Genomic DNA, 12,447 nt, shown 5'->3' on the forward strand with positions numbered 1-12,447 from the left:
GCTACGCTTGGATTGGACCGAATTGGCTGGTAGGTCATGGCAGGCTTCTTGTCTTTTTCCACTAATTTAACGCTTCATTTCCTGAGGCTTTCGCTACGTAAGTCTGTTCGGACGCACTTTAGACATGTCTGGCTGCTGCATAGCGTTTTGACTATCATTGGTTTACCGTTTTAGTTTTTCAGCAGCAGTTGTTAAGATCAGTGGTCATGTCTGACAGAGAACGAGGAAGCTGAAGCTGCTGCTTCCGCGCGGGCGCTTGGCGTGTATGAGGTGAACAACTACGACGCTGATCATTGTGAGCGGCGGTACCGTGGCTCACTTTGAGGAACCAAGAAAAGTAGTGTGTCCGGAGAAGCGCTAAAGTGGGAACCCAAACTGACTCAGGAAAAGTGTAATGGCTGTTGCCGTCGCTGTGATCGGCAAAGAGGTAAACGCCCATTTTAATGCTCCTCATTTTATCGGGTATCTCTCACTTTTCATTCTGAAGTAAGCACGGATGTTTGCTCTGTTAATCGTCTAATTAACAGCGTGGTGTTTTCATTCATCTAGGCAGTCTGGCGCTTTGCAGTGGTCAAAGTTCAGCGGCAACATTCGGAATAAGCACTGAGCTGTGTATGACCTAATATATTTAGCAGTTGAATTTGCCTGCAGCTTCATTGAAGGTTTTTATGCTAATAATTAATTAATGTGCCCACTGAAAAAGCAATGAGTATAATATGAAGCAGCAGTGCATGCATATCTTGTGCTTCTAATTTGTGTTATCGTGCTGGAAACCATAGTGCGCCATTGGCAACAGTTTATTACTCGCGTGACGGCTCTTAATTGCTGTGGCTTGACATTCGTTCCGGGTTACCTCGTCCGTGCAATCGTCCTTTCTTTTGTTTGACTTTACAGGGTGTATGGCTTGCCCTGTGTTTTATTTTTTTCTTGTTGTGGTGCTTGGATTAGCTAACTCTCTATATGTCCAAGTAGCATCGAACATATAAAAAACAGTAGTTTAACGTTCTAAATAAGTATTGTTTTCATATAGCCTTTTAAGCGTTACTATAATGTTAGTCAGCCGCCGCGGTGGCTGAGTGGTTATGGCGCTCAGCTGCTGGCCCGAAAGACGCGGGTTCGATCCCGGCCGCGGCGGTCGAATTTCGATGGAGGCGAAATTCTAGAGGCCCGTATACTGTGCGATGTGAGTGCACGTTAAAGAACCCCAGGTGGTCGAAATTCCCGGATCCCTTCACTACGGCGTCTCTCATAGCCTTAGTCGCTTTGGGACGTTAAACCCCCATAAACTGAACTAAAATGTTATTCATAACTGTAAAACGTTACAAATATATTTCAAGCGCTGGTTCCCCGAATTTGACCCATTGGTCTAACAAAGATGTTTACTAGTAGTACTTTGCAACCACATCTTGGATAGTATTCATCGTAAACCGCATACACAACTCCATTATTTTGTTAGTAAACCTTGATTAGCCATTCACCACTATCACTCATGGGGCACCGCTCAGTAATGGGTGTATGAGCTTGACTCCATGGTAATCCATTCAGAGATGAGTGAATTAGTGTTGCATGTTGTGCTGTATAGTGGAGCTCAAGTGTTGCCATCATTGTTGGTTCTTGCAAAGTGATGTAAGTTGTGTGCTGTCACAACTGGTGGGCCTGCAAGCTTGTGCAGGGCTGCTTCACCATTTTCGAGAATGTAACATTTGTTGATTACATGTTTCGTTAATATTAGGGGCAGGTCATCCTAATATTTATCTGTAACATTAGAAATGCGGACATAAAGAGTGTTAAAATAACATCTGCTCAAAACAAAAATCTAGCAGTTAGAATGTTTTGGTGCCACCTGGGTAGTTATCAAACAGCTTGTAATCTGCTTACTGTCAGTTTTTATTTAGATGGATAATTTCACACTGCTATTCCATGCTATTTCTGTAGTGAAAGTAAACTGCTCAGTTGCATTTCAGGGCAGTAAATGTTTAGTAGACCTGTAGCTGGATGCTCCGATATGTATCGAAAACGTAATGTTAAAAATCGTCTGTCTGCCTGTTTGCATCTATTTTTCATGCTGTTGTTTCCTGCAAGTTCCGAGGAGATTTTGTAGTACAGTCAAGCCCACTTATAGCGAACCTGAGAGTCACGTGGATTGCTTTTGTTGTATCCGAAGTTTGTAGGAAATGTACATGCCCTAGTATGGCCAGAAAACACGCTTGGACAAAAGTGCCAATTATTTCTTAAAAGTACCATTGAGCTATGTTTGTTTCTTTGAGACAAGACTGTATCAAGCTGCTTTCTATAAGCTCTCAACCATGTTCATGTGCTGCTGGCTGAGGCATTAGCTGCGTACGAAAGCGATTGAAGTATTCCTGGCAATTGATTACACTGGTTGCTAACCTCATCTTTGTTCCTGTAAGTTGTAAGGATGTAGAGGCGAAGCTACCGTTATGCATCTGCTGTGTGCTGCCTGCATGTGTCGGCAGCACGGAAGATGGAACTTAATTGCACACGTGACGTGTGCCACGTGACCGGGTGGGCCAGGAGTACCTTCCTTGGCTGGTAGTCAAACGTCCCAAATTGCTGTCTTTGGTTGATCACTGGCTGTGTGTAGTAGTTTCGCTTTCAATGCTGCCCCTGTGTCATGTTTGCCAAGCTTCTGCTTCCAGTTTAGATGCGTTACCCAACCAGCACACACGCACACACAATTGACCTTTTAGCCTGTTGTGGCGTGATTGGCCAGTGGTTAACTTTCAGTTTCAGTGCCTCCTTTTTTGTTGTTTTTTGGAGGTTAGCACTTTATTTGGGGGGATCATGGGAGCTGGGAACACTCTTCGGTCGCTGCGCTTATGGGAAACGAATGTTTTTTGACAGCGGGGAGAGTTTTCGGCGCCTCCTAGTTCGTTATAACCCAGTGGTGCTGCCACGGTTGTTCATTTTATCGGAGACGCAGTTCCATAGCCCTAATACCTATTTTGACGGTAGCTCCACGCTTGTTAGTAATAACTGTGGTCTTTATAAGTGGTCTTGACTGTATTTTCTGAAGAGGAGGATAAGGTTGTGCAGAGATGCAAGGGCACGGTAATTCCTTCTCAGAGTGCAGACCATAGCTGTGCCAGTTCCCGCTTATTTCTATAAATATTCATTAAGAAAAATATTTTGGAAACCCTGGGATCATTTTATGGTGTACTTGAGTGGAGACGTGGGTCTTGAAATGGTAAAAGAGTCATATTCGGGCTCAGTATGCTATAAAGTACCTACCTCCAAAGTTTCAAGGCCTAATTCGACCTCCGGCTACTAAAAAAAGTGATATGATGCTTCCAAAGCACTGAAATGCTGATTTTGGAGCAAAATGCGGCAGAACTTCGCACCTGTAAGTTCTCGCGACCGTGTTCCCGATGGCCGCCATTTTGCTCTTTAACATTCGAAAACGCGCTCTTCCCTACATCCTGGTATTACTGTCATGAAGTTGTCTCAGAATATCTGCATTCTGCTGCTTTCTGAGGCCTCTGCAACGACCTTCGTGTGGCTGGCACGCGCACTTCAAGTGTGATTTTCTCCACTTGGTGTTTTTTGCCAACATGACTATCCTTACGGAAGTTTTCATTATGTTTGTTGGTGCAATTTCAATTCAACTTGTACAGTTGAATTCGGAAAGAACTGAGCTATGGAGCTATGCTATTTTTGTCGCTCAATTGAAAATATCAAAGTTTGTGAAAAATAATTTCACCTAATCATATTTCATAATTATGATGCTTTGACAAAACTGAACATCTTTATATGATATATTCATATGTACCTCAATAACAACATTAACAGTACTGCTCTGCATGGCAGGTATTGGCTACAGCTGTATTCCAATAGGAACCAAAAACTATTGAGGGAAAGTGTCCAAACGACCCAAAAGGAATTATCTAATTAGGCTTCAGTTATTTTTCCATATTATGAGAATTTACTGATATATACTGAAAATAACCATATTTTTTGAAAACGGGAGGAAGAAATACATATACGCACCTAATTTCATTACGTTATCTCTAGTAATAAACATTATTTTTAAGGCCTGCGTCTCCCATAAAAAAAAAAAACTGAAGAAGGGTAAGCAACATTTACATGGTATAGCAATGCAAATTTGGGCAGCCCTTATTTTCTGGTAGCCTTTGTCAGGGGAAAAAAACAAAGTACTGAACCAAAACATGCTTTGATTCCAGGCATCCCCCTTTAGTTAGAGTCTTGCATTTGGGAAAAAAAAAAGGGGTGCATAGATTGCCAATATAGTAAGTGCTTGAATGTGTGGCTTTTAGAGCTTGCTGTGTATGTTCACATTACTGTGAAGGTTTGCACAGAGCTCACTTATGTGACTGCAGTGAAAAAAAATTTAAAGGATAACCGTGATTTTGCTTTTCTGTAATGGCCTGGTGCTATTATGTGTAAACTTCTGCTGTTGGCATTACTCCACTTGATGCTGGAACTTGAGTACTGCACGTGGAGTTTTACATAACACCGCTGCTCGCAGTCATTTTCAACTTTTTATCTCCATTGCAATTTTTGTATTGTGGTAATAAGTAAGCAAGTAGTTCAGTCTCTTTGAGTGTCCAATCCTGGATATTGTACATTTTCGTGTTCCAGCCCTGCGGAGAGCAGAACTAATGACGTGATTTCAAGAGGTAGCTAAATGCATTTGAAGCTTGGATGGTAAATAATTTTTTTTAAGTGGCTTAATCGCCCTTGCACTAGCATATAGGAAGACTTAGGCCTACTGGTCCTCTGAGGTGGTGTGGCATTAAAGCACATGTACATAATCATGGAATTTTTCCCGGCAGGCTACAAGTCTAGCCACAGTGGTCAAGATTAGGATGACTTTTTTTATTACAGAACTCTCCACTGTTTGTAAAGACTGCGGCACCATGCAATGAGCTCAAATTTTTGTATACCATACACACGTCTCTGGATGTTGTTGAGGAAAAAATATCACCTGGGAATAAGAGCTCTGGAGATGTTCGGGAGCTGTATTTGGGTCTGCTGTACCCAACAGAAGACTACAAAGTGTATGGTTATGTGACAAACACTAAAACAAAGTTTATTGTAATTGTGGAAACATCACGTACAACTCTCCGCGACAATGAGATTCGGCAGGTAGGTACAATGCCAGTTCATATCACCATCTTTATAAAAAGCCCTCTTTATTGGAATCGTTATTTGTGATTAAAGTGAATCTGTTGCAGATGTTTCACAAACTTCATGCTTCGTACTGTGATGTTGTTTGCAATCCCTTCCATGTTCCTGGTGACCAGATTGTGTCCAAGTGAGTTGTTCACTTACATTCTAAGAGAAATTGTGTACAAGCTGATTTGTTTGTAACATGCATTTCAGGTCATTTGATGTTGCTGTCAATGGGATAATGACGGGAGAATGATTGGCCAAGACGTTGACTACTGCGGCAAATGAAGAGAAAATAAAAATGTCATGTGGAATTTAGTTGTTTTGTTATTTTGTTAATTTTGTTACAGAGGGAGACAAGGAAACCAGACTGAAAACAAGTGTTAAGCCAGCCTTTCAAAAATGGCATCACTCCACTTCATGCTGGAGCTTGAGTGCCGGCTAGTCGAGGGCAACACAGTGGCAGCACTGTGTCCAGCAATCGGTTCAGGCATCTTGCTTGGTGATATTATGACTTTCCGATCAGTGAAGAGCAGTGTGTTTTTAGATAGCACGCCCCATTCTTCACTGTTGATGCCCCTAGTATGTAAATGCACAAGCGTGTAAAAAAAAAAAAAATCTGGTGCTCTTTAGTCTGCACTTTTATATTCAGCCACTTTCTTACCTATGTTTGCTGCGGTACCACTATGCCAGGCCACTGCAAGCTTGCAGGCTTTTTTTCATTATGAATACTCTGAGCAGACATCAACAGAGTTCATGCTGACAGGTTGCTTGTCTCTAGTCTTTGCAGTCTTGCAGCCTCCGCAGAGCCAGATACAACCATTGATAAGTGCTGCAGAAGCAAAAGCTCGAGGTACTCTGAGAGGCTGACCTAGGGTCCATCTGTGAGAAAGGAAAAAGTAAACAGTTACATTGCTGTGATATAAACAGAGTAGTAGGAAATGAAGTTGTGAAAAAAAATTGCCTGTCATGCTTCAGGGAATACAGGAGCACATCAGAAAAAACGGCTTCCACATCTTTCAGACATTCCTCCCATCAGCCACACACATCCCTCCTTAAGGACTACGGCCATGCCCATTCTGGGTTCGGGCATTGTGCTCAACTGTAGCCGCTTGTTATTGTCCATGTCGAACTCCTCGGCAGGACCAAGCAACCTGTAGAAAGAAGCATTGGCCACTTAATTGGTCAGGGTGCATAAATGTTTTTGTCTTTGTGGTAAATGCATGTCAAAGGGTACTAGGGCCAAAAAAATTCAAAATCCACTGCTCTAGCATTTATGACAGCACCAATGTAGCTATGAAATACTAAGTAATGTAAGGTACTGCAGCTAATTCAGGAATATGGATTAAGGACATCCCAAGACAGTCTAGGAGAAAAAAATTTTCCTGACCTTCCAAGATGTCCTGCCAAAAACAAGTACTTTGCCACCTGTAGCAACTGATTCATGGCAGGCCCTTTGAGCCAACATGTCAAATCAAATCAAATCAAAGTTTATTTCCCATCTAGCACTACAGATGGAGGAATCGTAGAAAAAAGCTGCCCTTGGGCAGCTTGACGAGTCTACAATCCTAAATATTGACAGGGAGGCAACACGAGTTTATACAATTTAAAAAAAAAAAAAGCACATCAAGGAAGCATCGGAGAATACACGAAACAGCAATATGTATACATAATGAAACTTAAACAATGTTATTCAAAAACAAATTATGTAGTTCACGACGTGAAAAAGAAAACAAATCGAGGTTAATGTGGATATACCTATTTAGAAGAGATGGAAGTGTGTACTGAAGGCATTCCCTACCAAGATTTAGCCGAGGTGTTGGCACTGTCCATTCGCCACGTCTTGTTGGATAGACTGATTCTTTTTTCCTTAGTTCTGCTAAATTTTTAAGATTTGTTACATTCTTCTTGATTTCTGTTTTAAAAGTAACACTGAGGCGATATTTATAAAGATTATGTGCTTTAATAACTCTGGAATGACAAAAGAAAGCTGCACTTGGATGTCGGAACGGTAAATTATATGCATTTCGGAGATATCTTTTTTGCATTAAATGAATGCGTTCAAGGTTAGTGAATGTTGTCTTTCCCACGTGCCTCTTTCCACGTTCATGGTGAATGTTTTTGTTGCTACCATATCACCACGCTTCCTGATAAGCGTTGAGTAGCCACCTGGCAGAGTAACTTTCTAGCTTTAAGCACGAACTGGAAATCTGCTCTTTGCAAGCGAAGCTGAACAAATCCACCTGTAAGGGTGTATTATGTAGTTATTTCTGCTGTGATAAATACTGTTTCATACAACGTGCATGCAGTGTCAGTATTTATGTTTTGACTCGCTATGTACACAATTGTGTGCAAAGCGAACTTGTAGTTTTTTCTGAGAGTAGGCTGCATCACGCAGCGATTTCTTTGTTTCAGGTGAATTTCGTGACTTTCATCTCTCAAATAATGGGGTTTTTGTGCCATCTAACGAAAAGTATAAATATTTCGAAAACAGTGAGTTTAGTAGCATGTTTTCGGGTATTTTTCTGCAGATATATAAGTATTATTTTTTTGCAATTTCAAGCGCAATGCCCACCTTTGAAATGGAAATTATTTCCGTGATCCTTCGGGTGTGTACTTGATAAGTAGCGGCATTTCAATGTTGCTTTTTTGTTCAATTATGACACTTTGCACAAAATTTTGCATATCCCTGCAAAAAATCAACCGCTAGGAAGAAAAATACTTAGTTTCAACGGAAACAAAAAATGGCATTCAGGGAGTAGATAGCCTGATTCACAAAATGTGATAGGGAGCGTATCTTTCGCATGAAAGACTCGGGGCATTATTCTTACTCCATACGTCTCTAACGCTATTTCTGCCCTGAAAACAGGCAGGGCCGGCATGGTGGAGTGATTTGTAGCTGACTCAGATTTTTCCAACCCGTTCATTGCAGTGATTTGTGGTCGTCTCGTTTCAGCGCTTCGGTGACCGTAGTCTGTGAAAGCAACGCTCTCTTCGCATACCAGCTTGATCCAACTTGTCCCATGCCAACCGTTCCCATGCGCGCCACTGAAGGGACGGAACGAAACTCCACGATTCCTGTGACACCATGACCCCGCACGACTGAGTCGAGCGGGTCGCCGATTTATTCACAGTACACAGTCATGTAGCGATGTTTCTCGAAGGACGAGCGTACCTGTGACAAAGAGCGTGTCGTTAACGTATACTATAAACAAAAACGTAGCATATGGACGGGACGAAGAAGGGCGAAGACAGGACGGTTGCTACACTTACAACTGAAATGAATGAAATGCGACAGTGAACCACACCCCATCCCAGAGCAACAACACGCATGCGCATAACATAAAACAAGGTAAAAACAAACTGATAATCTTAAAACGTGTGGAAAAGGATAAAGAAAGGAGAAAAGAGAAAGAGCGATAGATAATAAAAGGTGCTAAGAAAACTCAAGTGCGTTTTAAAAACTTCAATTCCTTCTCCATCAGATACACAGATGGGGTACTAACGCACGTGCATTCACTACATTTCGAAATTTCCTGGGCTTCCAAGATTTCCCTAGCCAATTGGGTTTTACCACGCCCTACAATCTTAGTACGATTAAGCAGGGGAAAACAACCACTGCACTTCTTGCAATGCACTGGTACGTGTTCCCCAGTTTGTTGGCGAAGTGAAGAGGTATGTTCACCCAGCCTCACGTTTAGACACTTGCCCGTCTGCCCAACGTACACAGACCCACATCGGAGAGGGAACTGATAAACAATATCTGTTGCGCATGAGACGTACGGTTTTCTTTTTTGTGCCACAACCTGGTTCTCTTTCCCCTGCTTAATCGTACTAAGATTGTAAAGCGTGGTAAAATCCAATTGGCTATAGGGAAATCTTGGAAGCCCAGGAAATTTCGAAATGTAGTGAAGGCACGTGCATAAGTACCCCATCTGTGTATCTGATGGAGAAGGAATTGAAGTTTTTAAAACGTACTTGAGTTTTCTTAGCACCTGTTATTATCTATTGCTCTTTCTCTTTTCTCCTTTCTTTATCTTTTTCCACACGTTTTAAGATTATCAGTTTGTTTTTACCTTGTTTTATGTTATGCGCATGTGTGTTGTTGCTCTGGGATGGGGTGTGGTTTACTGTCGCATTTCATACTATTCAGTTGTAAGTGTACCAACTGTCCTGTCTTCGCCCTTCTTCGTCCCGTCCATATGCTGCGTTTTTGTTTATAATATGTCTGACCAACTGGCCCCTCAGTATACTCTGTTAACGTATACAGCTGCGTGGTAGTTTCGAGGCTCTGGCATGGCACCAACCAGCATCCAGCGGTCCTTGAACGGGTGGTATTTCAGGACGGCCGAACCTGAAGTGACAACAAGGCCACTTAATTGTCAACGCTGTTGACATCCTTTACCTGAATGGGTTTTACCTGAACCCAGCGGGTTTCTGGGATCCAGTCCGCCCACAAGCAAGATCACCGGGAAGTGCAGATCGCACGGCTGCCTCGTCCACTGGAGCTCGCGCAGGCCCGCCGACTGCCACTCGGGCTCCACCCGCAGGCCCAGGGCGCTTCTGCGTTAGCGCCGCAAAGACACGGGGCGATCAGGAGAGGCCTTGTTCAGGGTGCCGAGCGTTAATGGTTTCGCAAAAATGTGCGTTCGCGGTACTTTTTAACGTCATTGACCGGCTGCTTCCGAATTTTTCGCTGAACAGTACTGTATTACGATATCTGGCTGCCATGAAACGTACCAGTGAAACTGCATGGGCCGCTTCAAGTCTTTAGTTGTGTCAGACGACCGCGCAAAAAAAAAAGACAGTAGATGGAGCAGCGATACCAAGATGTTCTCTCTGTGCTCTGCGCTCTGGAAGGGTCTGGGATAAAGTTGTGGTATGCCCGAGATATCATAGCTTGCCGCTTCACGAATATTATACAGCAATTTTTTTTTATTGCGCTTTGTAGAACCTGAGTTATCTGCAGTCAAATTTTGAATTTCAGCGTCTTAGCGCCTTTCCCTCTCCTCTCGTCACATTTTTCGCGCCGGTCCCACTTCCGGAAGCGGAACTTCCTGACCCGCCGGAGCTACGCAGCTTATTGGCCGCGGCCATGGAAGATGCCTGACGTCTGAAAGAATTTAACCAATAACCACCTATCAACTTGTATACGCTGGTGCGAGCGATGGAGAAGGGTGGGAGCATGAAATAGTCGCCGGGAATGGTTCGCCTACTTTCGCGCGTGCTTGTGGGTCATCTGCTTCGTGTACAAGTTTATTATTTGGCTCAAGTTTCCAGGACAACACAGTGCAGTGATTGAGCGAGTTGATGTGCTCTCTACGGAAGGTGTTTCATAGCCTGTTTAATGCGACATCATGCGGCCATATGACCGGCACGCGCTAACTGCCATAGCACTAGCCGCCTATCTACATCACGACATCCATTATGACCGATCGATTGTGGGTTTACTAATGCAAGGTCGGCCTTTGCGGCCGCCTTCGGACTCAGCTGTTTCTGTGTACTCGCAGCTTTGCCGGTGTTGAGTCAGGGGCTGCAGGGGCTCATGTGCGGATGATAGGCTCCTCTCCGCGGTCCCACAAGACCTAGGGAGAGGGATACGGGACATATGTGAACAGCAGTGTCATCTGTATGCTACCTGAAATAATTCCCGCCTTTGGAACTTGACTAGGTATGCTTACACTCTGACACGTCATATTGCAATGCATACGTAACAAACTTGAATCTCTCGGTCTGTTCGCTTATGTGTGAACGTTGTCACCCATACTTCGAACTCAAGCTGCACTCTTTTTTCCGTTAGCTCAGCTAAGTCTAGATAAAAATACTTAGCCCCGTGCTCGGGCGTCCGGTATTCAATGGGCTGAGCTGCTGTCTCGCCGGTAGTAGGAGATGACATATTACGGTATGGGACAAACCTAAGCAGCGTTCTATACCATCTGTAATGCGAGCTGGCGGATGATGTTATCGGCTGTACATCTGGAGAGCAGGTGGTGCCCTAATGTTTTTTGGATGGAGTCGTGCACCGCTAATACGAGCCCCATTGTTATGGACGACTCGAATTACGGACAGTTTTTTTTTTAATTTGAAGTCCAAATTGTTTTCACGTATTTACACCTCGTTAATATGGAAACTCACTGTACGCACGATCGACAGGGTGAAACTGCTATAGCCCACTGGGGTCAGTGTCTTTTTGTCGTTGACTGAACGAAGATCAGAACAATCTCGACTGCCCCAACCACATCTTTCCTGTATTTTGAGCGGAGTGCACTAGCAGAAGGTGATGGGAAAGTGCAATTATGCTTGTGCGATTGCCTCATTTCGCAGTCTCATCTCGCAGTGCCAAGGTGCCGGGTCGATGGGCCTTACCAATTTTAGTAATTTTTCAGGAAAGGAAATGGCGCTGTAACTGTCTCACTTCTCGTAAGGAGTCCTCAACCGCACCGTGAGGTATGGGAGGAAGGTGGAAGTGAAAGAAGGAGAGAAGTGCCGTTGTGGAGGGCTCTGGAGTAATTTCGACCGCTTGGGGATCTTTAACATGCATTGACATCACCCAGCACACGGGCGCCTTTTGCGTTTCCCCTCCATCGAAACGCGGCAGCCAAGGCCGGTTTCAAATCCAGGTATTCCGGCTCAGTAGCCGAGCACTCAAACCACTGAGCCACCGCAGCGGGTACCGATTGCCGCATTGTATGAATGGCTTTTACAAAAAGCTCTCTGCCGCTTGTGCTATGCTGAAAGGTGCATTCAGCAGCTTTCAGCCATCTGTGTGCAGATATGTACTAGCGGTTCCCAGTTAGCAGCGAACGTTAGAATGGTATTATAATAATGTCATGTAAGTTGTGCTAACAATGTACTGCATTCAAACGCTACATTAATGTTAAAACTTAATATACAACTTTATATGTTATATCAAAAACGTTGCGCAGACAGAACGACGACGTCCGCTGATGCAATTGCTGCAGCAGTAGATGCCCCCAATGCCCCGATTCCCCCTTTCTGCTATCTGGCACACAGATGTTGGAAGCTAATGAAAAGGCGCTTAACTGCTCACGTAACAGCTTGCAAGTAGCGCGACGCTAACAACAACAACAGGATTTTTAAAAAAAGCTGATGCTAAATTCGTATACAGCGAAGCACAAAGAGGAATGCACGAAAGAGGAAATTTTTAAGTAATTTATTCTAATGCTCACTTTGAAATGTTATTATAATGCCATAAATTAACAAATAATGTTATGTGTTGTACAATAAACGTTGGTTTAACATTGCAGATAAACACCTTTACATTCATGTTACATT

At 43.4% G+C, this 12,447-nt stretch overlaps 2 protein-coding genes across 3 annotated transcripts; one reads left to right on the forward strand and one right to left on the reverse strand.

The window, feature by feature from the left end:
* The first annotated feature begins 35 nt into the window (after window positions 1-35).
* LOC144113539 (trafficking protein particle complex subunit 2-like protein) lies at window positions 36-5,465 on the forward strand. Of its 2 annotated transcripts, XM_077646665.1 has the most exons (5): window positions 36-97; window positions 175-427; window positions 4,867-5,127; window positions 5,217-5,296; window positions 5,365-5,465. In XM_077646665.1, the coding sequence occupies exons 2-5, from the start codon at window positions 395-397 to the stop codon at window positions 5,405-5,407; spliced, it is 417 nt and encodes a 138-aa protein (XP_077502791.1). In that variant the 5' UTR covers window positions 36-97; window positions 175-394; the 3' UTR covers window positions 5,408-5,465. The 2 variants fall into 2 exon arrangements, with proteins under 2 accessions (XP_077502791.1, XP_077502790.1); XM_077646664.1 differs by lacking the exon at window positions 36-97 and having other exon boundaries at window positions 104-427.
* A 3,930-nt stretch (window positions 5,466-9,395) lies between these two features.
* LOC144113329 (alpha-scruin-like) lies at window positions 9,396-11,047 on the reverse strand. Its single transcript, XM_077646336.1, has 3 exons — window positions 10,977-11,047; window positions 9,572-9,714; window positions 9,396-9,505 (listed from the first exon to the last, which is right to left on the reverse strand). The coding sequence occupies exons 1-3, from the start codon at window positions 11,045-11,047 to the stop codon at window positions 9,396-9,398; spliced, it is 324 nt and encodes a 107-aa protein (XP_077502462.1).
* Window positions 11,048-12,447: the final 1,400 nt, after the last annotated feature.

Source organism: Amblyomma americanum, chromosome 1, assembly GCF_052857255.1.
Source record: "Amblyomma americanum isolate KBUSLIRL-KWMA chromosome 1, ASM5285725v1, whole genome shotgun sequence".
Classification (NCBI taxonomy): domain Eukaryota; kingdom Metazoa; phylum Arthropoda; class Arachnida; order Ixodida; family Ixodidae; genus Amblyomma; species Amblyomma americanum.